Raw genomic sequence first — 27,668 nt, 5'->3', positions numbered from 1 at the left:
TAGACATCCGTTTTTCATGACGCAGCACCCGTCTCCAGCATGGAAAGTAACAGGACATGGTGTCCATCTGTGATATTTTAGGTCATGCCTGCAGAGGCAAAGTAAGACACAGAAATGCCTCTTGTCAATCAAAAAATCTAAATATTTGCCTGTGGTTTAAAAAAAAAAAGTGTTACATGCATGAGCATGGCTGCGACCCACGCACAGCCCTCATTTCGTGTGTTGATTTCTCCAACGTAGCTCCATCCCACTTTGTTGAACTCGGTGGGAGCAGAGCAGTGCTGCCTCTTCCAGGAATGGAGAGAAAAAGAGTGGTATCCTTTTTTTTTTTTTTACAATTTTCTTTAGCAGTGACTTGCCAATTAAACATTTTGTTTTTCCATTTAATGGTCAGAAGTGTAGTATTTGAGTGAGGAATGAATGAGTTCTGTAAACTGTTTTAAGGCTAAGCTCAAATACTCTACCTTGCTCATTGTGCCAATATGATACTGTAGTGAAAAGAAATGAATATGGTAAAAATACTGTTAGATCAAAGTCTTGCATGTACAGCACCACTGCATTGTAGTTATCTGTCACCACACTGCTGTAGCTGATCCACAGAGATAAGCCCTATCTACTCTTGCCAGCAGGATGTCACTCTGGACAGGAAATTCCCAGCACAAATCACCAGCAACAAATGGAACGTTTTCCGAGGCAGTTGATCTTTGTAATATCTCAGACTAGTAATCAGGCTAATGGACATTTAGCGAATGCTTTGGACATGTCAAAAATCGTTTCTAACAAAGGCATTTAACTTTGGTTTATTGCATTAGTGATACTTTTGTATTCACACACATTGCAGTTGAGGAAGATCCCAGTCAAAATGTTGTGTGTAACTGTCGACAGACCACAAGTGTTGCTTTGCTACGTAGATGTACGAGTCAGGCTCTTAACACAATGCAGGTGATTCCCTGTATTATTATATAACAGGGGTTTTCTTTGGCATTTTACTCCAGAGGCGATAATAACAGATGTATTTGCAGTGACATGTCAATTGGAAAGCCCACTTCCAAACCACCTTCTCACTGAATTATAATAATAAGTAGCGCATTATACTGCTATCAGATTATTGCTTTCTGATCTGAGGCAAGTGTATCATGTAGATAATTACAAATGTCTCCTTAATGTGCTGTGTAGGCTGCAATGATTGTGGCCTACTACAGTGACTCATACATTATGTGCTTCATATAGAGGTGCTGTTATTTAGTTGAAAACACTTTTCACATTGTGACAGATTGTGCAGTACCACCTCAGTCTAACACAGTACCAACTAGAAAAGTGCACTCAGTGCAGTGCAGCTCTGTGCTGCGCTTAAACATAACCTAACCTAAACCTGCGTCCAGGTACAGGGGGCACCGCCACAGGAAACACTATCTGGGGGACTTTGATACAACATTTATTCATCTTGCATCATGTGTAACTTAACACCTCAGATATATGATTAATCTGCAAAAGCTCTGGTTCAAAGCAAAACCAAACTTTTCTATGGATGTCAGTTTTTCAAGGACAACAAAGGCCGAAATGTAGCCCGAACAGACACTGTAAGGCCTGTTTTTAGCTGAGCCAAATGCCTTTTACTCTGTGATTTCAAGCCGAAGCAGTTGTGGCTCCTACCAGCCGGTTAAGATTTGTGAACAGGCATAAACGTGCACAAAAAATATTTGGCTGACACGACCAAATGCATGATCCCCTGCGGGCTCACGCCTGCCAGAGATAAAGATTACCAAAAATACTTTTGTTGTCATTAATCTATCTGTGAAGATTACTGAAGTATAAATAAATAGATAGTGTGTCATATATCTAAAGTCTCTAAGGCACCAAGGTCATCTGCAGACTCCATTGCTTTCACTCTGAGTGTTGAGATTACTGACTTGCCTTTTGCAGACTCCTTTGGGGATATTTCGACACGCACCACCTCCAAAAACTTCAAATTACCTTTTCATCTTACATTTGTTTGTGCTCAAGGCAGATATAGTTTCTTATAGAATGTCTTTTCTCCCATGCTGCAGGATATGAAAAGACAGAGGACACATCAGAAAAGACGTCCTTAGCAGACCAAGAGGATGCCCGACTGATACACCTCAATCAGCCGCAGTTCACCAAATTTTGCAGCAACCGAGTCAGGTAAGATGCACTAATGAACTGAATATGAATGGAGATATTTCTGTACTGTATGGAGAATTTCTAAATGGTTTCATTAAGAGTTGCAGCATGTGGTCATAACCAAAGTATTGTCTATTCATCACAATGTTACGTTTGGCAGTGTAGAAAAATGTAGCCCAACAAGGAAATGTTTGTGCAAGCTCCAGTCTGCATCTAGCAATACCATGTTTGGGTGTTTTTTTTTTCAGCATGATTGTCCATGAACTGTCACACGTCCATATGGTTTGCATATGATCTGCAGCCTATGTCGTAAAGTTTGTGTGGTCCATATTTATAGGTTCATTAGATCAAACTTGGGGGTACCACCCAAGCAGCGGTAACGCTAGAAGGTTGTAGATCTGTGGTGGCCTGTGTGTTTCCCCCTTCAAAGTAAAACTCACAGCTGCTTGTCGTCCTGACAATTGATACAGGGAAGAGACGTTCTTCCCTATATTAATGTCACTGAGCTCTTTGTTTGTAGACAAAATGTTGTCAACTCCAAGTTCAGCTACAATGGTCAATGGACAAACACAGTATTTTTCCTCACTAAGCGGAAGAAGTAACAAAGGCTATAGCAATCACACAATGTTAACCTCTATAAAGTCCCATCTGGCATTTCCTGCATACTTATGTAAGTAGAGGATGCCTTTCCCATGTCACTTAAAATTAGGTTTTATCCTAGCTGCTTTAAAAATTTACACTCAAAGTTGTATTCTGCCAAGGATTTCTCTTTTTGTTGGAACTGCTGCTATTTCTGACTTGGTAATGGCAACCCAGAGGCTGTCAGTGCCTTTCATGGTGACCTGCAGCATAACTTGCCACTTTGCCTTTTAACCCTACATTAACCTTAAGAGTCACAAGCAAAACAGTTGAATTAAAGTGTGCAGGGCCGTGTAGCTGCCACATAAATGTCAGCCTGAGGAGATGTTCCTGATAGCAAGCAATCTTGAAAATACAGAATGCATTTTAAGAGCCTTTTGAGCATATGTTGGAAATTTTGTATTGAAGGGAAAACATTTAAGATACTTTGTAAAGTCCGACCTGGCGCGAGTGTAAAGCAGTAAGTAAATAGCAGACTGAGCTACAATATACTTTAACATAAAAATCTTGTATTCATCCTTCCTATGCTGACTTTTGAATACATGCCCTGTTGTTAAATCAGTGTACAGAGCAGCGCTTTGGATGTGAGGAGCGACCCTGACAGCACCCTCAGCCATATGAAATATGATAACAACATGCAAGATTTGTGTCACCAGAGATGCCTTAGTCCAGATATACCAGACTGACCCTTATTATCCTGTTGTTCGTCTTGGAGTAGTGCGGTGCTTTTATCATTAAAGGTCAGGCTTATTGGGCCAGGCCGTCCTCTGTCAAGGAATATTACCGTTAGCGTTCTTGCTGCATGAGCAGCTTGAGATATGTATGTGCTTACACAGACACAGCTATAAACTGAACAGGAATGATAAATATAAAATGCAAGTGTGCTTACGATAATGCCATTTGTTAGGTCAGCCTTATATATTGACATGAGAAATTCCGGACGCAAGCAGCTTAGAAAATTACAGAATATTTTAGTTTGTTTCCTTACTTACTCAACTGTAAGAAAATGGATACTGATTCGCCTTATTTTTGTTGTTTTCTTAAGTTCCTTTTATAGTTAGCAAGAAGATATCACACTAGTCTTTTGAGTTTTACTCTTAGTTAATTATTAATTATCAACAGACCCAGAGAAGACTTTGCAATCAAGACGTGGCTTCATTAACCTGTTCAGAGTGCCAGATGGTTTACAGTTGAATTGTATCATAACAGAGAACTTTGGCCTTTGCTGTGAATGAGTGCCTCTGCATATTTTCAAAATAAAAGTTTTTATTTTATTTTTATGACCTAACCGTAGGTGGTCATTAAATCCTCACTGAAAAATCAAGGAAAATATATAATATTAGTTAGTTTGTCAGCTGAAGCTGATGGTGTGACCACACAGTGGTCTAAAATAAGGCAGATAAAATGATCAAGAATAATATTCAACTGATCTGAAGATGTGAGAGTGTAGCTGTCCACCTCCCAGTTAAATCAGATTCAGAGTTACTTGGCTCAGACATGACTGAACTAAAATCAGTACTGATACTTTTATTAATATATTCATAAAGAAAAGTGTGTAGAAAAGTTTGATTGCTTGCAGCTTAGTTTTCTCTTTCTCACGCAGTGAAGTGGATGCCAGCTTGCATGTCAGTGCCTTTTCAAGCTGCACTTGTTTCAGACCCACCACTTTTGGATCTGGCTGTAATGCATCCAAGTTGTCTCTTGTCAGATGATTTCAGAGGTTTAAGTGCTACTGCATTATTTTAACAGTGAAGTACGCAGCTTACAGGCGACTTGGCTTTTGTTGAGTTTTTCTTTGTCCATCAGGTTGTCTTAATTCCACATGTGCCCAAACATCCGTCTCAGTTGGGCTTTAGGCTGCTCTAAAGATCTAATTTGTTCAAGAGGATTGGCTGTTGTCTTAAAGTGACCTGTGGAGACACCCACGCTCAATGGGGAATCTAATCTTACAAGCAGACAGAAGGCCCTCACAGAGGTCTCTTGCTTTTACTTGCTCTCATTCTCCCTGTGCAGCGTCACCAGCAGCAGAACATGTCAGTGCTGTGTACACACCTGCCTCACAACAGACAGGCACCCTGTTCTCACTGTAATACATAAGGACTGTTTATTCAGCTGAACTGGTTGTTGGCATATCTGGCTCTAATGTAAAAATAATTCATCACAGGGATGTAAAAAACGTATCCTATGACAAACAGGAGTGGCTGTACAAACCATGTTACTGTTGACTTGTGTGGAACGACGGACAACTGAGACGCATACACACATGGACACAAACACACATTGACTACACATGAAATTAGAATAAAAATCCCTTAATTTGCTCCACTCACCTAACCACATGAACTACACGTTTCACTAAGCGATATTTATTCATCTTTCTCAACTCCCTGGCTCCCTGTGACTAAGTTTGAGCTTCCATCTTTTTAACCACATACCAATAATTAAACACTAAACCGTGCACATGACACACACCACTTAACACAAATCACAGTTAACTGGTGAGTCCCAGTAGTACTTGTATTGCATGCAAAGTAAAAAGCAGACACGGGTACATCTTGAAAGGAGGCCAAACATTCACCCGGATGGCTACTGGTCCAACCAGTTGGTCGACTTTAAGCAAATTCTTTGTACAGTTTTGTTTGCACTCAAAATACATGGAGCTACTATTGACAGACTATGTATTATCATCCTTTATGCCAAGTCATACATTATCTAACCACTGTGTGACCATGCATATAGAAATTCTATGTATGTTCTGATGCATTTAATCCACAAAGAAGATGAAAACAGCACTCAGATTCTGCAAATGAGCTGTCTGAACTGACTGTGATTGTATAAACTTCAGTGTCTAGCTGTCGGCCTTGGTTCATTTGATTATGTCTTTTGTGTGGTTGAATATATGTCGGTAACACCCGCCGGCCTTCAGCTGGCTGACACTGACCACCTACAGTAAGCACTGAACTGTGTAAAACAAGAGGGATACGACCCATTTGTTTTGTCACTTTCATCTATTTTATGAATTTCAATCTGAAAATGTTTGATGATGAGCTTATGCCATTTATTAGTAGGAGAGAAACTGTGGGTAGACTAATAACCTTGATGATTCAATATTTCCTGTTACTGTTAAAAGTTTGTTTACAATGAGCAAACTGTCTATAAGTAAAAACAGGCTTATATCATTTAATTATGATAGGCTGACAAATGCAAAAAGTCCCACTTTGAATGAAATATCTATATACTTGTTATTATTTATTTGGTCCAAAGCACTGATTATCCTCTAAAATAAATGGAAACCTTGGAAAAGCCTATATGTGCTGGTTTCAGTAACACACCAAATCAAATTTAGATGAATATTAAACTCAGCTGCAGCAATGAAACAGTGAAACAAACTACATAACATTGTTTTTTTCAACCTCACAGTTGAGCTAGAAATTAATAATGATAATAAGTAACACTCAGACTCATGAACAGGCAGCAGAGTTTCAAGCTTATTTACTGTGCTGGTCTTCATCTGGCAACAGCTGGTTAACATTTGTTTCTATTTGTGGCCACTGGCAGCCCATCAAGAGTCATGTCCCATGTGTGGGTCATGGCCCAGTCATTTAAACAACATAATCTGCTGTCATTACTGATCATGGACGTTTTACAAGTCATGGTACAGAACATCCTCATCACCTGTTGGCTCAACTCCAGGTTCGCTGTTCTCTTTTTGTGTGTTAACATGTGACGTCAGTGCCCTTCACCTGCGTAACTGTGGAGAAAATAAGAGAGAGTTGTGAGGTTCTAAAACCATTCAACCCATTTAAAACCACCTATAAATGTTTGGATCTCATGGGAAAAGTTTGGTGTTTCATGTGTTTTCAGGAGATGTGAGTGTTTAGAAAAGACGTGTCAATAAATGATGTGGTTAAAATGTCAAAGCTCTTTGCAGTGGTGGAAATATTGATAGATGGCGTTAAAAGTTCTTCTGATTAATGCTGCATGACTCTTATTGGGATATCTGTTGGTGAGAGAAGAAAATGTTTCCTCTCATATGGTCTTGATCCTCTGGGCAATGCCAAGAAATAAAATGCTGGATCCATAATCAACCATTAACCACAGTGTTAAATCAGCTCTTTATCACGTCCTCCACTGTGGCAGGGAAAAATAAAGTTTACAGAAGTAACTAGAGGATAGGACACAACTAAGCAATTAAAGCAACTTAACACCAACAGTATTTTATTTTGAAATCTGAATTTATTTGGTTCAAAGTTAAATTTCAGTATGCTTTCAAAATCAAGTGGCTTGCACACTGGTTATTGCTCTGCCAGTCGTATAAGAAGCAAGAAAGAGAATTTTTCTATCCACATTTGTGAATCTGAATTTTTTGAAAGTGCTCAACTTGAAATTATTTTCCACAAACCACATTTCAAACTAAAATATTTCTGTGCTATAAATCCAGTGGTTAAATGTTGCAATTCAAAATAAACATGCCCTGTCTCTGCTTCTATGTTGTTTTGCTGTGTTAGCAGTTCGGAAAATTCAAGTGTATTTTAACATGGCTCAGTAAATCTCTATCAAACTCTGTAATTTTTACAGGTGACCCAGAGATTATGATTTTTTTTCTTTACGTAGAAACTGAAATAACTACAGTAGTCTGGACCGTAGACTAGAAAGCCTTGTTGAATTAAACAAAGCTGGACGTTTCTTGACCCTTGTCTTGACAGGGCTCTTCATCAGGCTGCTCTGTGAGGCTGGTATTACATTGTACTGCTGTCAGAACAATGCCTTTCTCTTACTCACTTGCCTTCACTCTGTCCCTCTCACTCACCAAAGACAGCTCCACTGTGCCCGGCTGCCAGGATGACAGTGGATGTAAAACTCTTTTTATTTTTTTTTCAATAATTCAGCCCAGTGTTGGACCTTTTTTTCATAACTTTACACTGTACTGCTCCTGGACATGCTACAAGTGAAAAATTCTGAAAATGTTATCAAATGTGATTCAGTCTAACAGGAATAAAACTGTGATATCACTAATGTTAACCTCCATATGCTTAACCCCCTTTAGACGAGTTGGAGGCTACGCTCTCTGATATTCTGCTTGTATGTATGTGACGGCTTTTGTGTGCGCGTGAGTAAGCAAAGCATTGCCAGTGGCCGGGCATACATCATGGCATATATGCTCTCCCAAAGTGGCTGTTCCGACTGGCCCTTTAATGCAGCTGTAAATCAGACTGCTGGAGGTCTGGCTGTCAGGCATGTGAGGGCTCCGCCAGCCTCGATACACCACCATCACCACCACCATCCCCCGCCCCGGCCCAACCCCACTGCAGCAAAGGCAACATAGCTCACGTCTGCCAGGAGCTTTTTATGCCCTCTGCCAGCTCCCTTCGTCCGCCTAATTATTCTTTATGATCACTGAGTCCTCTGGTGTTCATCGGTCCCACACACAAACATAGACGCATCTGTCTCAACAGAAAGGGCTTTCTGAAATGGGTGAGATCAGAGAATTTTGAATACGCTTGAATTGCGAGGTGAGACTAAAATACTGTTGCTCAGGTTTTGTGAACTAACCATTTCATTCTCTTTCCTTTGTCTCCCTCTCTCTCTCTCTCTCTCTCTCGCTCCATCATCCATCCATGGCCTTGTTTGCTGCTGGACGCTCAGCACCGCCAAATATAATGTCCTCACCTTCCTTCCCCGGTTCCTCTACTCACAGTTCAGGAGGGCAGCCAATGCCTTCTTTCTCTTCATTGCACTCTTGCAGGTAAGATGTTGCTGCTTGATGTTTCCGTTACGTGTTTTTAAATGCAAAGATGACCAGCAAATGACCTCATTGATGTTAAATCCCTGCTCCTCTTAGCCTCACTTTTTGTGTGAGTGGACTTTTTTCCTTTACTGTTGCCATAACCTAGACACCATTTCCAAAGGTCATGTCTGTAATTTCATATACACACACACACACACACACACACACACACACACACACACACACACACACAGACACAGTACTTTATATAGCCTGATAATGAATAATACATGTAATACTATGTGTGCCTCCTTTAAAAGGAAACTAGATTTGCCTGCAGGCTCAACACTATACTGCATATTACATACCATGGAAATGCATGGGGTGCCATGGATGGATGTGTGTTTGGTCCTCCACTGTACCCCTACTACCACACTGCAGTAAAGGAACCGCATTGTGCTCTACATAGTGTGACATGAGATGTGGGCAACATGCTGAAAATGTCCAACTGATGTGGAGCCACAAGTAGAAGAGCAGGGGTGATGTGAAAATCTTTAGCATTAAATCAGAAATGAGCTTCTCCTTGGCAGAGGGTTTCAGTGTCCTGCTGATTATCGGCTTTGATTACTGCCAAATAACAGCCACGGGTCTTTGCAGTACGGTCACTGTTGTGATTGATAAATACTAGCAAAACAAAGACTTTCCAGCCCAGAGGAAGTTTGCAGCGGTTTGCCTGTATACTATAGGTCAACATAGATCCCGTTTGAGAACACTTGACTCAAAGAAAGCTCAAATCCATGTCTCAGGTGTTCACAGAAAAGGTTAAATAATGAGAGAAAGACGGACCGACAGACTACGCGACAGACTACGTGCCGACAGACTACGCGTCGTTAATGAGGGCTTTGAGGATGGAAAGGGCTCTATCCAGTGACCTTGAAGTAGCTGCTTTGAAAAGCAGCCAGTGTGAATCTTCATTACCTGCCCTGTCAATGTTGCGACCTTGAATAAAACATCTATGCAGATGAGGGAGACGAGAGATCTATTTCGTTCAAGTTGCCTTCGAGCTGTATAACAGTGACTGTCCCCTGTGGCCTTCGCTCGGCTTTAATTACGCTGGTATTTGACTGTTAATCTTGAAAAACTTAAAATAGCCACATAATTAAACATTCAGTGGTAAGGAGAGCATTATAAAAGTACAAAGAAAGTTGTTATTGTGGGATATGTACCTCCTTTACGTCTGGAGTTTGCATTTATTTTGGTGCTTCAGAGGTCTGGAAAAAGGTTATCAAAGGGCACGATTCTCAGTTTAAAACCATGTCAGACTTGCAAACGAGACCACACAAAATTTAGGGGCATTCGGTGGTTGGCCACTGTCAAAGGTGGCAGCAAATGTGGGTGGCAGAGTAGGAGGGTTTAGGCCTGGGGCTGGTTGGACTACAGCTTTGCGTTATTTGAACCGTGAAAGTACCTGTAAAATTCTGAAGTTGGCTTTTTGACATTAATATTTATTATTATTTGCTTAGATCTGACTTTAATTTACCCCTCATTGTGTCTCATTTAGCAAATCCCAGATGTGTCTCCCACTGGTCGCTGGACCACGCTGGTGCCGCTCCTCTTCATCCTGGTGGTGGCTGCTGTCAAGGAGTTTATTGAGGATCTGGTAAGACAAACCTCAGAAACCTCTGATTCTTCCTAGTATTTCTTTGACCCCATCAAATGACCTGTCTTTCAGTGAGAAACTTTGTTCTTTTTCATTGTGTTTTACCATCAAGACCTTTTATTTCTCAGTGTATTACAAAGTATTCTGAGATTAGTTTTCTGGCATAAAATGATGATGATGATAATGTTATTGTCTTAAAAGTGATATTACTTGAGAGCCATTATTTGGTGTAGAAAAACATGGTTGCTTCAGGAATCAATCACATAGTAGTATAAAGTATAAAAAGGAAATTAAAAACTTCAGGTCCAGTTTGTGTTTGATTGAAAGCATTCCCGCTATTTATTCCCATGCAGACAGCATATTGTCCATATGAAGTGTGTAGTGTGATAAAACGTGTTGTATACAATTTGTACATCATACCTTTAATGCTTGCAGCATCCATGCATTGCTTTTTTTCATATATGCCATTAATATAGAGCACAACCAAAAGAAGTTAACAATTCCTATGAAAAGAAGAATTGTCTGAGTAAATGAAATAGATAAGTAAGATTAAATTCTCTGAATATTTACAGTATTTTACTGGTAAAGTAGGTCAGCAGTTCTGTTAACTTGAAGAGACTGTCTCCTCATAGAGAGTGTGGGCTTTTGTTGTCTCATACTGTACAGTATGTCCTCTGAGTGCTGCACTGGATCAGAGAGGAAGCGGTGATGGTTATATGACCACAGCAGGATACTCCCCAACATATAGACACATCATCAGACAGAGACACACACACACACACACACACACACACACACACACACACACACACACTCATTTCAGAGGTCACAGCTGTGCCCACTGCACCCATGGTACTCATTCAGTCAATTAACCTAGATACTGAACGCTCATGCACAAAGGCAGTTAGTGCTAACAAAATAAAACAACTGTCTCCCCTCAAGCTAGTTTGAACTGTTAAACAGATGCTTGAAAAAAAGTTTATGCAATTTATTGAGTATGGAAGGTTGATTTCAGTGTTATTTTGTTTCGGTGAAACCTTTTTGTCGTATGAACTCTTGTTTGCCGGGAAGTGAAAGGCTTGGAAATATGTTTACTCTGTTCACAAGTAATCCACTTAAGTCCATCTGAACTAAGTGAGGGAATGTTGCATTCTACTGTATTGCAGTGACCCTGCAATGCGATCCCCTATGCAGGTCCCAGTAGACAGATACTATTAGCCTCTATCTCGTGCTGAAGGGACCAGCGCAGCACTTTTTCTCTCAGCCTGTTGTGAAAAACATGGGAACGGAGTAGTGATGACTCTGTCTTTATTGCTGAAGGTCACCTGCACGCACGTCTGTTCCCTGTGCTGCGCTGTCCCTCACAAGTTGACCTGACAGGGCAACATCGACCCCTAACTTCATGAATCATGCACTATGGACACACACTGTACAGCACGTAATTTACTTTGCTGCTGGCTGTCTTCGCTGCAGCAGACTCTGGCTGTTTGTCCTGAATAGTTCAACTACCCTTCAGCTTGAAATGTTACAAACGGAAATGTGATACTGTGAATCCCGGGCTGCTGAGTATTTCCCAATACTGTGTGGTGCACTTTCACACTGTAACACTGTTCGTAACTTAAAACTTTCTTAATCTGAAGTGAAAACGGCAGAGAACATTTTGTTATTGCCCCTGTGTGGTTAAACCTTCTTTGCTGCTGCTCCCTGTCTCATTAGGTTTATGTTGAAGCCATATTAGCAGGTTAATCAAGGTAACATTGCAGATGCTCTACCCTTTTATCTTTTGCTGCTTTCATTTTTTGCTCCTCAACGGCTGAAGTCTACAGAGGCCTGATACTGCAGTATTTACGCATAACCTCTGAATGCTGCTCGCCCTCCACTGCACTGTGATTACACACATAATCTAAATACAGTACATCTCCTTTTCTCCATGTCTGCTGGGACAGAAGGAGCAGGAGAGAGCAAGAGACAGGGGGAGAACCTGAGAGGGGCAGGAAGGCAGGAAAAGTTGTGGTGCAACTGAAACAAATACACTTTCACTCCTACTACAGGTCTATGAATAGAGGAGGGTCTGTAGAACCAGAGCAGATAGTGGATGAATGAAATTAGCTGACGGCTCTTGCGCAGGAGATGATAAATGAGCTTTGTAAAGGCCTCTACTAGTGAACTTTTTCACTGCATAGTGTAGCTGGTAAAAGGCTGAAGCCATGTGACACGACCAGCTTATTACTACAGCATGTTGCAGGGATATTAAGACAAATTTCATTCAACTGAAGTCTGAAAAAGAAGTCGGGGAGTGGCCGTATACTGTAGGCTTTGGTATGACTGGTAGCTGTAGAATTGGGCAGATGTTTCAGTGACTGTAAGGTATGATGCAGGTCATTGGAGACATTTTGCCATGTAGAGTGAATACCTCCCCTCCATTAGCAGCTGTGTATTGATGCAACCCTGTTCAGCTGCTCTGGTTTCTTAGTGAGCAGCCAGAAGACCTTTTTTCTCCTGGACAGTACAGTATAGTGTGCCAAATTACCCAAATTAGTCTTAAATTGAATTAGAATTAGACTAAATTAGAACAGATCTTCAGCGTAAACAGATTATTAGCAGGGATGTGATTGGATAGGTCCTCTCCTCAATAATTGAGCACAGCGCACGTTGCTTTTAGCAGCATCATTTGAAAACACAGTGATTATTTATATGAGACGGACTCAGCAACACATTATTACTCAGCGTGATGCTTGTTGACAAGCTGTCCCTTGGCATCAGCTGTTGAAGTCACAGTTGATTGCATGACTGTTCAGCAGACAAGAGAGGCATGAGGGGAAGTAATACTGCTGATTTAGACTTTGATGTACATACAGAACATCCAGGAAAGTTTGTTTAGTTTATATGTAGGTGCTGCTTTAATGTAAAATAAAGTATTTTCTGTTTTCAGTATCTAGAATTAGACATACAGTTTTCAATGCAGCATATGGTAGAAACACACAGCAAAAGGAGACGTTTAGCTGAACATCTATTCATTTATTATGGTATTTCCTGCCAGTGTCAAATTTACATTACATACGTTTACATTTCACATTACATACATACAAATTAACGAGTCATTGTTTTTCGCAATACATTATTCATGTTTGTTTGATATTTCATTTGTTGCAGATGCTGCAGCTTATATCAGAGTTACAGACTTTGTATCGGTGCTTTAATCCTACTAATTACTAGAACTAGATAATTATCTCCCCGCAAAGTCCATTTAGCAGCTGTTCTGAGGCTTTTGGTCGTGTTACATGATCTACATGGTCTGTTCGGAGAAACTAGCAAGAGCAGCTAGATTTTGAAAGTAAATAGAAAGTATCTCACCCCCTCCCCTCAGACCTTGTTTAGGCAAAAACAGCATTAGCTTACAATACAGTATACATTAACATACATTAACAGTACCTCTTGAAGAATTCTTTGGACGTGCACACTTTAACAGATGGGTGAAGTTAAACATCGACATTATCAAGAATAGTGGATTTCTTATTGGGGCCACCAGTGCAACTGCTGTCTGCTGTCATGGTGTTGTATCAGACAAAGGTGTTACTCAAATTCCGTACTGCATTACACGAGTCCATGCATCGTGAAGGTTGTGTAGTCCTTGTGAGAATGTTCACATACACTCTGCAGTCAGTGCAAAGGTATAATCTTTCTTTAGCTTGTAAGTGCAGACTTTGATAGGTCCATCTCTTCTCACTCACTGTAGTAAGTGATGCTATACTGTATCAGTCTCATCTCCATGATCCAGGATTATTATTTAGCCTTTTTCTGATCACTTTCTTTTCTCCCATGCTTGTGATACCTATCACGTTGATTTCTCACACAGGGACAGTGTCCTTCCAGGGCTCTAACTTTAACGTATTCTCTTATTTTGTTTGAATTGTTCCTTTTTTTAATTAACATTCTTCAGAGGAAACTGTGTGTGTGACTTTCATGGTGTTTTTTTTTCTTTCCTTACAGAAACGTCACAATGCTGACAGCGTTGTCAACAAAAAGGAATGTCAAGGTATTGAAAACCAATTCTTCACCAGGTTTTTGAATCGGAAATCCAAAGTGTTGGTTTTACTAAAGAACATACTACTGTAATTAGTATTCTGTATTTATTTATGTTGTCAATAAGCAAGTAGACCTGCTTTGTCACATTAATGCAGCCTTGTTCTGTGTTTTGTAATAACTTTCTCTCTGTCCCCTCTTCTTCTTTTCTCTGGCTTGTTTACTTCCTCTTTCGCTTGCTCTAACTTCCTCCCATTTCTCTAATGACTCAACATAGTACTGAGGAATGGTGCCTGGGAGATTGTGCACTGGGAGAAGGTATGTACCCACATTGTGCTGCTTCCCATTTTCGTAATCTAGCGCTGAAAGCCGAACATTCACTCTTTCGCTATCTATTGTGTTGTTGTGAATTGGAGAAAACGCACACGTACTGTTCACACACACACACACACACACACACACGCACATACACCCTCTGACCCCTCTAGTATCCAGCCACTAATTAATCCAACGTTTCCATGTGGATGGTCATTAGAGGGCGATGCTGCAGGACAAAGAGAAGCCTCCTCTCCTCCCTCATAATAGAACTATTTTATTATTGTGGCTGGAACAATTTGCCTAAAAGCAGAGGGTGTGGAGAAAAAACACACCATGCAGTGCAGAAGCGACACAGATTTGGGCTGTTTGATAATTGGTAACACTGCCTCATCCATTAGAAGGTGCATTAAGAATGTAGCAGGGCAAATCTAAGCTAAATCCTTCTCCCTGCTCTCTTTGTGGGATGTGTGACAAGAAATAATAGCTAAATTAAAAGCAGGAGATGCAGTATTGTTGTAAACGTGTCTCCATCTCAGCTCGTAGGTTGATAATTACATATTCTTGATATTACAACAGTATAACTGAAATATATTATGATGAATACAAATCAGACAAATGGAGCAACAGATAAATGGTTGCGTGTATCAGTTATCACAGAAGAAACTCTATTACATCACATATTTAAGGCACAATACATGAAACAACATACTAAAATAAAGCAGAATATGTGTAGTAGTGCATTATAGGTGCTGAATGGGGGTTTAGGAGGTATTAATGATTAGATTAAATGAAACTCTGCTAACTATTAAAAGACCATTTCTGCACCAGAGTGATTTGATGGCAGAGATAGAAACTTCCCCTTTCTGCAGGGAGAAAATCACTGCGTTTGTTGCTGGTATGTGAGTGTCTATTCCCTCCATACACACAGAAATCCTCTCTAAAAAGGCTAGCTTTAAATAATTGATCATTTTTACATCTTCATCATGCATATTGTAAAAGCAGCTTCTCTCCTAAATTCTCCAACTTTCTTTTCACAAGTAACTCTTTCAAGGCAACTAGAAGAAGGCCCCAATGATTACTTGTTTTCTCTTGATTATTATTATTATTGGTTCAAAATTGTTATGATTCATGCATTTTCTGTAATTCCATTTTTTCAGCCGTAATAGATATTTTTCATGCTGTACCTATTTCCTTGTGAGAAAGGGAAATATAATGGACTCTTTAAATATTTAATTATATAATCAATCAGAATTTTGATTGATGCTTTTTGTGTTATTGCTGCCATTGATCCAAATTAATTTCTAACTAGTGATCTTTTTTACTAAATTAAATTTGCACATAAGCCATACAATTAGTTCAGAATACAACAGACATTTTACAGCCAAGACAAGTTTGTTGTTGTGTGTATTCTTTCCCTGTTTAAGTATTTTACCATTTTTTATAATTGAAAATGTTGGTAATACAGTTTTTTCTCTCTGACGTTGCTGAATGACACTGTGTGGTTATGCAAAGTTCAGCAGTTATAGAAAGAAGACGCCAGCTGTTTCTTCTCATCACTATTTTTCTTTGTGCATTGCTTTAATGTATTTACCTTTTCTTACCAGCTGTGCATTTTTACTCCTGATAGAGCTTGTGTTTCCATTTGTGCTGTTTTTATAGGCAGTGCGCAGCAGTAACCAGTTTATTTTCACAGGTTGAGGTGGGCGATATTATTAGAGTAAATGGCAGTGATTTCGTTCCTGCGGATGCTGTCATTTTATCGTCCAGGTATAGGAGTCCACCCTGCTGTCAGACTGTGGAGAACTTCTCCCGTCTTTCCTCTTTTCTTTGTTTTGCTCTCTCTCAGCTCTCCCTAAAGAAGTGATGGTTAGATATTAGCAGATATGGTATTATCAAAATGGCTTACATTTTAAGTTTAGTTTGGTAATACATAACATTAAGAGTCCAGTAAAGGAATGTGATGCTCTGTATCTTGTTCTGACAACCATCATTTCTTTAGGTGGGACAGTGGTAATGTGTTTTTGGATTAGAATTGATCAATCATGTCAACATGAACCTACCTACCTCATTCCCCTTTTCAAAAAACCATTTGGACCTGCTATGGATCCATTCTGTATCCCTCTCTTAACATTTTTAACCTCAAATTGATCAGAAACCGTGTTTATATTTCTGTAAAAATGCTGACTGAAGAGTGTTTTCAAATCACTTCAACTGGCCTAATTTCAATCACAACTTCCCACATCACTACTTTGTTCTGAATATATTTTTATTTACCTGATACCTCTGGAGAATTTTTTCATTTTTTCTAAATGGTTTTGTGAAAAGGAGAACAGATGACCAATCACATCCTCTGATCATACAGGACTGATCATTGTGCTCTTCTCATCTCCCTGAAACTGAAACAGTTGTCTCTCTCCCTTTATGTGTTTGCTGTTTGTCTGTCTGTCTGGTTGTGTTTCGGTTTTCATTTTTATCCTCTCCATCCCTCCTTTTTTCCCTCATCTTCTCCTCTCCTGCCCCCCCTACACGAACAACTGCCACACGTTCTCTCTCTCGCCCCCTGCTGGTGTGCGCTTGTTAAAATCAGGTGGCTGTTGGGGAAGTAGTCAGAGCTGCAAATGGGGATCACCTCCCGGCTGACCTCGTCATACTCTCGTCCAGGTCAGGAAACCAGCAACATTACCAACCAAACAGCGGTGGGAGAGAAAGGGCCTGTGTGTACCAGCTGGGACGAGACATTGTAGCTCATCCCTCACTCCTGACACAAATGAGAACTATTTTATTTTCCACATTTGAGGAAGGAAGGGGCCTGTGATTAGTCTGGCAACAGCCAGACATTGGAGTGCCGTTTCCTTTTCCTCTCCTCTACTTTCCCTCTACATTGTGGTTTGGCAGCCATAATACTGGCTCTTTATGCAGTCGTTTTATTGTGTTGTATTTTGTTTCACAAAGTAGCATATGCACTGGACACTTTTCAATGTTTGGCTGAACCTTCTAACCCCAGTAAAAGTGAATGGAGGCACCTAGTATTACAGCACAGGAGCACATGCTCCATGTCACTTATTAATAATTTCCATATTCTTGCCCTTGCACGGCTTGTATGGCACCCTGAATGCAGCAGTTTAATTTCATGTGACACTTTGCATGCAGTCACGTTCCAAGATGTTAATCTGAAAAGCATCTTGGAATTGTAGTTTTGCAAGCTTTCCTCAACATGATACTGCCGTTTGATGGAGCTTAAGTGTAGTTCAGTGAGTCACAATCTGTTTTATGAATAGCATTAAGTTTGAGAACTCACTTCCTGGCCATTGCAGCAGACTTGTGCTCATTTCCATGAAACAAAGCTCTCATTTGATGACTAATAGCAGCAGATTCCAAACCATTCATTGATTTTGGTCGGGCTTCGGTGTCCAGATCTCTTTTTGATTTTCCCTTCCACCCTGTGTGTGTTTGGACCAGCCTTCTGTATGAATAAATCACTCTATTAAAAGAGTAGCTAACCAGGGACCCAGCTCACCTCAAGCACCGGCATGCTCTAACTCTCTGTCCCTGTGCCCAGAGTCTGTCAGAGGCCCATTTGTCTGCTCTGTTTGTTGTGCTCGGCATGCCTGCTTGGTCATGTCACCCCACTCTGGTGTTTTCTCTCTCTCCACTCTCTGTCCCTTTGCAGTGTGTTTTAGCTTTTCTTGACAGTTCAGCTCTGTGGTAGCAGCAAACAAAGATGTTATGTCTGTCATAATGATATTCACCACACATTAAGTAAAGTAAAAATGTAGCTTTGTGTTCCTGAGTGGCCTTTAGGCTGACATGCAGCATCTGTGTTTGCTGTGATCTAGTCTTATACAATTGTTCTGTTGTAGACCCTTTTTATTCAGATTTAGTTTAACTGTGTAATTGTAATTGATAATTTACGTTGAAAGTGATATGTTATTATTGGGAAATAATAAGTACCCATTTGTTAATTACTACACAATAATATATAAAATTCAAATAATTTAAATGTCCCATATTATGCAAATAATATGCTTAATATGCTTTTCAACATTAATATGTCTCCTGCTCCATCTTTCAGTAAATGCCTATTGTTTTTTTCCAACTCTTTTTACACGAAGATGTTGAAGGCGAGAGCAAAGCACGCAGATTTTTCTGTTCTTTGAAAACAGCGCGTGCAGACAGTGGTTGAAAATAACTGCTGCAGCCGTGTCCGGGATGAGAAAAAGAATGTGTTTATTGAACATTAAACCATGTAAACATATTCTAGTAGGACCTCCAAATGCAAAAATGAACTTAGCAATATATGGGACCTTTAAATTAATGAACAGCTAAAGTTGGATATACAGTAACGTATAATTCAATAGTAATTCACTGTTTTATTATAATGCTACTACAAGTGCCTGTATACTCTCCCTCCACAACAGTGAACCACAGGGCATGTGCTACATTGAAACATCTAACTTGGATGGAGAAACAAACCTTAAAATCAGACAGGTGATTGTCCGTCTTTATCTTTCCTATAAGTTACCATCCATATAATGAGAACTAAGAGGACTCTTGTGCAAGTTTGCAAAAAAAAAAAAATGATGAAAACTAAAAACATGCATTTAATGCTGCTGTAACGACATCAACAGGGTCTCCAAATGACTGCAGACATAAAGGACATTGACAGCCTGATGCGTCTCTCTGGGCGGATGGAGTGTGAGAGCCCAAACCGCCATCTGTATGAGTTTGTTGGGAACATCCGCCTGGATGGACACAGGTGGGCTCGGTTGCAGAGCTCCTCGCCTGCCTCTCTGCCCCTCCTACCAACTCAATAGCCCACTAGCCGGGAGCAGAGTCAGTGCTGGTGCACTATGAGGGTTTAGGGATTATTTGATGTTTCTGCTGACTAAATGAAAGCACCCACTTCTGTGATATTTAATTGAATATTGGTTTTGGAGGCGTTTCCATTGTAAGGAAATGCACTGTATTGTGAGATATACTTGGCTTTTGGTGGGTTTATGGTTTGCTTTAAGTACCATTTTTCACCTTGTTTAAGACCCAAACTGTAATTCTTACTATTAAAATCAAATGTATATGCATATTCTGAAATATCAGCTCATTCAACTTGTAGTTGGAAAATTCAGTTGATTAGAAATTGATTCCAGTTTCACTACTGGCTGTGTTTATCAATATTAGTGATGTAAACCAGAACAACTAGCGTTGTAATATTGGTGTTTGGTTATTGGCATATTTATCAATAAGTATGTTAAACCAGTGATTGTGTGTAAGGTCAATACCCACTGATTTAGGGTGATATTGGAAGGCTTGTAGTGACGTGACATAATGAAAGGCTTCTTCTTTATATTTAGTATCAAAATAAGATAATAGACTGTTTAATGTGTCAGCCATTACAACAACCAGAGACATCTTTAACATAAAGTAATTTAACCATCTTGTAAGAGACTTGTAAGAGAATGTACTCATGGCATTGATGTTTCTTACTACAGGACATTTCCACTGGGTCCAGACCAGATCTTACTGAGAGGAGCTCAGCTGAGGAACACTCAGTGGGTGCATGGTGTGGTGGTCTACACTGGACATGACACAAAGCTCATGCAGGTATATTTGGAGCAGTAGTATCTGCAGTTATAAAATTAAGTTGGCCTAAGAAAAAGCTCAGTCTGGTGCATTTTTTCACTTTGGTGTTGTTTAACCAACAAATAATATACAGTATTTAAAACATGTCGGACTGCATGTGCCCACATGCGTGCCATCAAACTTTATTATGCTTTTATATCAAATTTTAATCTTAATGCTCCTGAGCAAGGTTTTTACAATGGTTTAGTTACCCTTAACATGTTTCATCTCGTTGTTTTCTGAGCACAGAAAGAGAACATCTCCATCGGCCATACCTCTTCATTGTTTTTTTTACCACAACTGTCTTGTCATGTGTTACCCAGAATTCCACTCGGCCTCCTCTGAAGCTGTCCAACGTGGAGCGAATCACCAACTTTCAGATCCTTGTACTGTTCGGCTGCCTGCTGGCCATCTCTTTGGTCTGCTCCATTGGCCAAACCATCTGGAAGTACCAGTACGGCAATGATGCTTGGTACATGGATCTCAACTGTAAGAGTCCCAACAGCCCACGCTGCACCTCTTATTCCACATATTTTGTCTCACTTGTCCATATCAGCTTATTTCTTTGTCATTTTACGTTCCTAAATGCTGGTATGTGTTGTGTCGTTTTTATGTTGCCTCAGTTAAACTATGTTTCGCATTACAAGTGAAATATGTGGCAATGTGGGAATAAGTGAATTCCCTGTTAACTGAGAAAAGACAGCTGTGACATGCATAGATGTGTTGTGAATGAGTTTGAGTGAAAAAGAAATGGTTGAATATCACTGCGCTGCTGTACTTTTTTGTTCCTTTCTAATGTTCTGTTTGATTTTGTTGTTTTCTTTGTTGTCGTTTTTTTAACAGCTCCAGGTAACAACCATTTAAAAGCCTTGGCCATCCGTGAATGACCCTCCCTTACTAACCCCTTACTGAAGCTCTGCCTTTGCTAAGCAAATGAAGCCCCCTACCCTCGTCCCCTATATGGTTGCCCTACTTTGTATGGGCCCATGCCATGGACAAGCACATACCAGGGATCCAACAATAGGTTTTTCCCCTCCAGCTCTCTTATACCTTCGTCTAGTTATTTTCAGTGCCTGATGCAAACAGTGTCTCACTTTTCCTCCATTTTTTTGTGCCACGTTAAACGCTTTGCAGTTCCCAAGCTTCAGACCCTCATCTTATTTTTTTTTTCACCCCCAATTCTTTATGAGAAGTGAATAGCAGCATTTACTTTGACTGCCAGGGAAATGATGTTGTATTCAGGAAGCTTTTCATAGCAGGAGGCTTATACGTGTTTATTGCTCAAACACAACATGTGGTGCAACCCAAGGGGCAAGAGCTGACATTTTCTAAATGCCTCTGCTGCCTTCTTTTCTTGTGTGGATTTTTTTTTTTCAAAGGACAGGCAGAAAGGGGAGGGAGCGGGAGAGGTGAAAACCTATTTAGTTTTTACATGCATTCTCAAGCTATTATACAAAACGGCTCCATTTTAAGCCAGACAGACAGGCGTTAACACAGCACAAAAAAAATATGGGCTCAGTTTCTGTAGCAGTTGGTCTGTTGTGATGAAGCTCTGAACCTGGTATGCAAAGTGATTATCGTGACACTCTGGCCATTACTCTGTACCCTGATAGGCCTGTGTAGGAGAGGTTGTGCCCTGGTTAATTTAAGCCTGCACTACGACTTACACTGTCCCTCTTTCTAAGATGTTGTTTTGGCTTCTATTGAGTTTGTAAGGGTTTCCTCAGCGGCATTAAACCCACATCTAAAAGACCCGATATCACACTGATGAGGGAAGTGTAAGTCATAAAGCAGGTGTCCATCTTGAGACTGATTGTACTTCCATAAGGAGTTGTTGAGACTCTGTCCAGTGCATATCATCCAACCTGTGACAAAAGAGAGAGGTGGGGAGATTGTCAAATCTTAAGCATCCCTTTCAATTACATCACCATATATTCCCAAATTATTGTAATTTCACTCACTTACCAACATTGGGAGGTTAAACACAGTCAAGAACAGAGGAGTCCATGTTAGCCCAACATGTATCACACAGGCTCATATGTCACATTATGCAGTAAGTCACTTGACTTTGACCCGTTGCAGAATGCTGACACAGCTCACTGGCGGCATTAAGCCTATGCATTGTGACAACTTGACCTTATGCAGATAGAGAGTAAAAATGAGTGGTCATTTATTATGCATTCATGCCACCTGCTGCAGTTTACTAAGTTAGTGCTGTCAGTTTTTGCGGGTGGTTGTGCATTTTATCAATATATCATTTGAATATATGCTGACTGTTGCTGTGACTGCTGATGTCTTCACCGATAGCACAAGGAAGTTTATTTGTGTCGCTCCTGCTTTTAGAATAATGTCGAGGAGGCGTGGTCTTCTCATGCAGCACACGAAAAAAAATTTCGCTTGGAAACATGAAACCCCAACAATTAACAGCCCAACACCTGCAACAACTTTCTTTGAAGTAATTTTATCTTTACGTCTATATATCTTGCTTTTACCATACAGACACATGAATGTAAAAGAAGACATCAGGTGTACTTTTGCACTTGTGTGACTTGTGCATGTCCTGGTTTGCTATGGTTTGATTTTTTTTTTTTGTTTTATGACTCTCTATTGATCCAACAGTGTTACTCTCTCATCTGATAGCAGAAATCATGCATAACATTACATAACAAGCTGGCTACTAGAAATGAGTGAAATGAGGTGATGTAGTGATCATTATTAACCCCCAGACTTTTTCTCTGGCATGATCCACCCTCTCTTTTCCACTTCTTGTTGGTTGAGGATGTGCTATGGACTGAATTCTCCCTCCTTTGTCTTGAGAGCATCCAACACGTTTGTCTTCCTCCCCACTTCTGAAAAAGTACTCCCTCCTGTACGTGTTGTTGTACCAGTAGCAGTAGCTTCCATTCTGCCACTTCCTTTTGTGCCATCCAGTCTTTTGTTTTGCAATCATTGTCACTGTCATGGGGAAGCGCTCTCCCTCTCAACCGCAATGCTAAGATCAAGGCTTGGGTTGAGGAAGGTAACATTTGCACCTCCTGCAAGCTGAGGAAAGGTAAATCACATCCCTCCTGTTTTCATGTTTGGTGTCAGTGGGGTTACATGTTGATCATTGCCAGTTGTTTGAGGCTTTGGGGGGGGACTAGCATCATTTTGCATAGTGCTTTGTGGAATTCATTGCCTGGATCATGCTGGATGCCAAGGCTGCTGCTGTGACACTAATGACATTTGAGATACTTCAGTCCCTGTTCGCTACTTTGAATCACTGGGACAATAAATTGGACTGTTAATCGTATGAGTCGTAAGAGGATGAGGTTGGGTGGAAGAAATGGTTAATTCCAGCTAATGCACGACGTTAGCCCAAAACATTCCCTGGATTGGGCTAATGTTGACCATTGGCTGGAAGTAGCTTTGGGCATTTTCATTCAGCTAACTGACATTTATGAACCAACACTGATGATTCTCCTGTGTATCAATTCCCTCTGTCCAAAACTCGTCCCCTGATAGATGGCGGGGCGGCTAACTTTGGCCTCAACTTCCTCACCTTCATCATCCTGTTCAACAACCTGATCCCCATCAGCCTCCTGGTCACGCTGGAGGTCATCAAGTTCATCCAAGCTTTTTTCATCAACTGGGTGAGTTGAAGCTGCAGTCTGCAAACTAGAAACTAGAACTAAACTCTGATTTGAGATTGATGCGCTATTTCCTTGACAGGCAAGATTGTAAGGAAGAAAATTACTTTTACATTTATTTGTATGTTGAGTCTGTGCTTACATGCATTACAAAAGCATTGTATTTTTTCAGGCTGTGGTCACAAAATTTCAGTGAAGAAAGTAATATTTGCGATATAGTTAATCACTTTATACAAGTAAAGCAGTGACTGTTTTAACATAGTGTGTTTTACTGCAATTAAAACTGCTATAATCAATGTTTTTATATGAACAATGGATTGAATGACTATTTGTATGTGAAGGGAGTGAGGGGATGAACTCACAGAGAATTATTACCTGACTCTGCAGTTTCCTTTAAAATGTTGTAGCATCTTTTTTTTTATTGTATTATGGACAGCAGCTTTTCTGGTTTGATTTTCTCCCATCGCTCTCATCAACTTTGGCTCCAAACACAGCAAGCCTTAGGTTTAAAAACCCATTGTGCTGCTACCAGCCCAACACAAAACAGAAGACATGAAATCAGCAGCTAACGAGACTGATAGTTTCCTCAGAAGCTGGTAGAGACCAAAACAGAGTTAAAGCAGGGCAAGTATTGAACAGAATTTATGGCTGAATATTTTGCATCACGTATTCATCCATTGTAAAGCTGAACTACGTCTGAGTGACATGAAACATTTGCGTGAGCTCCGTATATCCTCAGCAACTAGGTCAACTCCACCAAATATCTCAGCTGAGGAATCGCACTGTTTCTTTTGCCTGAAGTTATTCAGAGCCCCGTTTTTCATTAAATTTTAAATGAAAATCCTAGCAAAGAATTTTTAGCAACATTTAGGGCAGTTCTCAGTTGGCCTCTCTTCCTGCAGCCCCAGTCGGTTCAGTGTTTTGGAAAATAAGACTGGGAAGGGACTGACTGAAGTGAAGTGTGTGTGTTTTTTTGTTTTTTCCCCCCCCGTTATTATTTTACATTTTTATGAAAACTCATATTATTACCAAAAATGTTCTCTTTCTGGTGAAGTTACATTTGAAGCTCTTTGATTTTAGGACACTGATATGCTCTATGAGCCCACAAACACACCTGCCATGGCTCGCACGTCCAATCTGAATGAGGAGTTAGGCCAGGTAAACAATGCAGTTCAAATCTCTTAATATCTCCTTTAGATTAAAATGTTTACCCATGAAGTTAAGTGTTACTCTGTCTTTCTCTACCCATACAGGTGAAATACATTTTCTCTGACAAGACGGGGACCCTGACCTGCAACGTGATGCAGTTCAAGAAGTGCACCATCGCTGGAGTGGCCTATGGGTACGTTCCATTTTCCTCTCCCTTTTTTATGTTTTCCTTGCTCCCCCCCTTTGCATCCTCGGCCGTTGCCTCCCCCATCACCATCATTAAATGCCGAGTGTGCATCACAGTACATCTGGCGTTCCTCTCTCCTCCCTCGCCTTCTCATTAGCAGCTGCATCAGTGCTCCTCTCGACATAAACTATAAATAAAAGGCGGACAGACATTTGCAAGCAAAGGCACATTCCTCTCTCCTTCTCAGGCTTTCGTCCGTCGTTTGTCATGTTGGAGGTGTTAGCAATATTTTCTCTGCAAGGTCCTGAGCTTGACGCAAGTTAGAAACAAGATTATTGATGGTGTACCACATCCTCATGTAAACATTCAGCCAAAATTCACACTCCACGTGAATGAACTTTTTTCCCTCAGCTCAGCATACTCTATTACATTCTAACATTTCATTAAATCACTCCTCGATGTTTTTTTTCCTCCTGAATATACTTTCATTTAATTTTAGTGCATAGATAATTAACCTCAATGGAAGCAAAACAAGCAGGAGAGGAGAGTAACTTACAGAACCAAAGCAAGTGCAGGCGTGACGGAACATGATTAATCCCATTAGGATTCAATTAGAAGCATGATTGATGAAGTGCAGGCTGAAGGACAAAAGAGTATTTTATCTGGAGTTCTCTGTACCAAAGCTCTCATTATGCTATGATTGCTAGCCCAGTGAGGACACCGACAACTTCCCATTATTGATCTCCGGGTCAAGAATATAAACTCACTTTAAGTAGCAATAATCTACATGTTGATGTTGTGATACCTCCAAGATCATTACTGAAATTTTTTTTGTAACATTGCTGTTTTGACATGTTTGGCTACAGACTGTCTTTCTTTTTTTTTTTTAAATTTAATTGGGTCAAGCATGCTGGTCATCAGGGACACTCCTCCCTGCACAGATTGAAGTGAGGCAGCAGTCTCTCTCTCCTTTATCCCAAGCAGAGATGTTTTCCTTTGATTCTCTGGAACGAGGACTTCCTCTTATGCAACTGATAAATATGGATGAGTGTTTCACATCAGGAGAGGAAGAAGGCAGGTTCTAATGAGACGCTTCTGTTTTTTATGATGCTATCATTTGGGCCGCTCTTCCTCCTTTTTTGGGTACCCAAAATAAGAGTAGGTACAGATCAATGTTCTGTATTTATAATCCATCGGACAGCAACAATGATATAACTGTAACACTAATTTAATCCACTGTAGTGCTATATTTAACTCTAGTTTACCAAGATCACTGTTCCTCCAGAGTATATAGAAACAAGTTTTTGGACATACAGTCACTATTAAAACACTTGATTATATAGTTTATCTCAGTATTTTTCAGAATGTGTTAGGAAATTGTCACAGAACATTAGTGTGTTTGTGGATATGTGTTGGGTGCTGACTTTTTTTTTTTTTGAGCTGTAGTCTAGATCTGAAGCGCTATCACATTAATACCAATCAGTGTAACGATAACCTAATTGAAGGGTTTTCTAAATGAATAAACTGTATATTTTTGGGAGAGGCTTTCATGGTATATATGTAACATATATTTAATGATATAAGCCCATTATTGTTGTATCTATACAGCAGTGAAAGAGCTTGGCAAGCTTGAATCATTGATATAAACACTGTGAGTTTGGTGACTGGTACGTCCTCCCCTTCCTTATCACAGATGTCTGATTTGACTGCATCCAGCTGTCTAATGTTGCTCATGAAATATGCATAAAAGTAGCTGTAAGGCAGATATTGTTTAACTTTAAATTCTCTGTAAGTAATATGTCTCTATTTAACATTCTTGAATGCTTTTTCAACACTTTTTAGTTTACTTTTTGTTCAAGGACAAGGATTTCAAAGTATCTCACTCTACTTCAGGGAGCATTAGTATATCCTTGTGCATAAAAGACATTATTTGAGTAAAAATGAAGATAAAAGATTCCAAATTTTAACACAATTGAATGAATGCACAGCACTTACTGTGTGGCATGACTCGTACACACAGAAAGCCCTGCTGATTCTGCCGCCTGCGTGTGTTCCTCACCACAAATTAAGTGCCGCTGTAATTAATAAAGCCAACCCCAAGGGTGTAGACATTAATTAATTCCACTGGATTGGAGTCCAAATCTCAAGGAGAGACACTGTTTAGGTTTGAAAGGCTCCCACAATCCTCCCTAAATGTTATTAGTGTGGAGAAGAGTGAAAGCATATTTTTTAGATGTACTCAAGTGACAAAACTCAAAAAAATATGGTGATTTGTCATTGTCAAGTGTACCCCAGTAGATATGTCTAATACTATTAGCAGATGGATTGAACCACAATGCTGCTTTACTGGAGGTACAAGAGTGAACAGGCTCACAGCATGAATCAAACAGAGTTCAAGTCAAACAGAGAGTCTTAATGTTCAGTGGAGCACATCGTCTGGTTGGCTCCACTCTTTACACTTAACAAAACCCTGCACTGCAGTCAGTCTGCCAGAGCAGAGATGTCAGAATAATTTGGTGCCTTGTTTTGGAGCGGTGTGCTCTCTGACCATGTTTAGTTTCAAACATTGTTGTTTTC

At 40.1% G+C, this 27,668-nt stretch overlaps 1 protein-coding gene across 7 annotated transcripts in view; it reads left to right on the top strand.

Moving 5' to 3' along the window:
• Positions 1 to 27,668, top strand: part of atp8a1 (ATPase phospholipid transporting 8A1) — a 101,341-nt gene that overhangs the window by 15,883 nt on the left and 57,790 nt on the right. For 2 of the 7 annotated variants that reach the window (XM_070836274.1, XM_070836270.1), the window contains exons 2-14: positions 2,049 to 2,163; positions 8,428 to 8,527; positions 10,071 to 10,169; positions 14,160 to 14,205; positions 14,470 to 14,510; positions 17,098 to 17,171; positions 18,929 to 18,998; positions 19,139 to 19,266; positions 19,997 to 20,108; positions 20,450 to 20,615; positions 23,631 to 23,758; positions 24,836 to 24,913; positions 25,009 to 25,097. In XM_070836274.1, the coding sequence (XP_070692375.1) occupies positions 2,049 to 2,163; positions 8,428 to 8,527; positions 10,071 to 10,169; positions 14,160 to 14,205; positions 14,470 to 14,510; positions 17,098 to 17,171; positions 18,929 to 18,998; positions 19,139 to 19,266; positions 19,997 to 20,108; positions 20,450 to 20,615; positions 23,631 to 23,758; positions 24,836 to 24,913; positions 25,009 to 25,097 (1,246 nt within the window). Of the gene's footprint in view, positions 1 to 2,048; positions 2,164 to 8,427; positions 8,528 to 10,070; positions 10,170 to 14,159; positions 14,206 to 14,469; positions 14,511 to 16,203; positions 16,278 to 17,097; positions 17,172 to 18,928; positions 18,999 to 19,138; positions 19,267 to 19,996; positions 20,109 to 20,449; positions 20,622 to 23,630; positions 23,759 to 24,835; positions 24,914 to 25,008; positions 25,098 to 27,668 lie in introns of all 7 variants that reach the window. The other 5 variants (XM_070836272.1, XM_070836268.1, XM_070836273.1 and 2 more) reach the window with 3 other exon arrangements.

Source organism: Pempheris klunzingeri, chromosome 9 (assembly GCF_042242105.1).
Source record: "Pempheris klunzingeri isolate RE-2024b chromosome 9, fPemKlu1.hap1, whole genome shotgun sequence".
Taxonomy (NCBI): Eukaryota; Metazoa; Chordata; class Actinopteri; order Acropomatiformes; family Pempheridae; genus Pempheris; species Pempheris klunzingeri.
The sequence above is the reverse complement of the archived record's forward strand: the minus strand, read 5'-3'. Positions and strand labels throughout refer to the sequence as shown.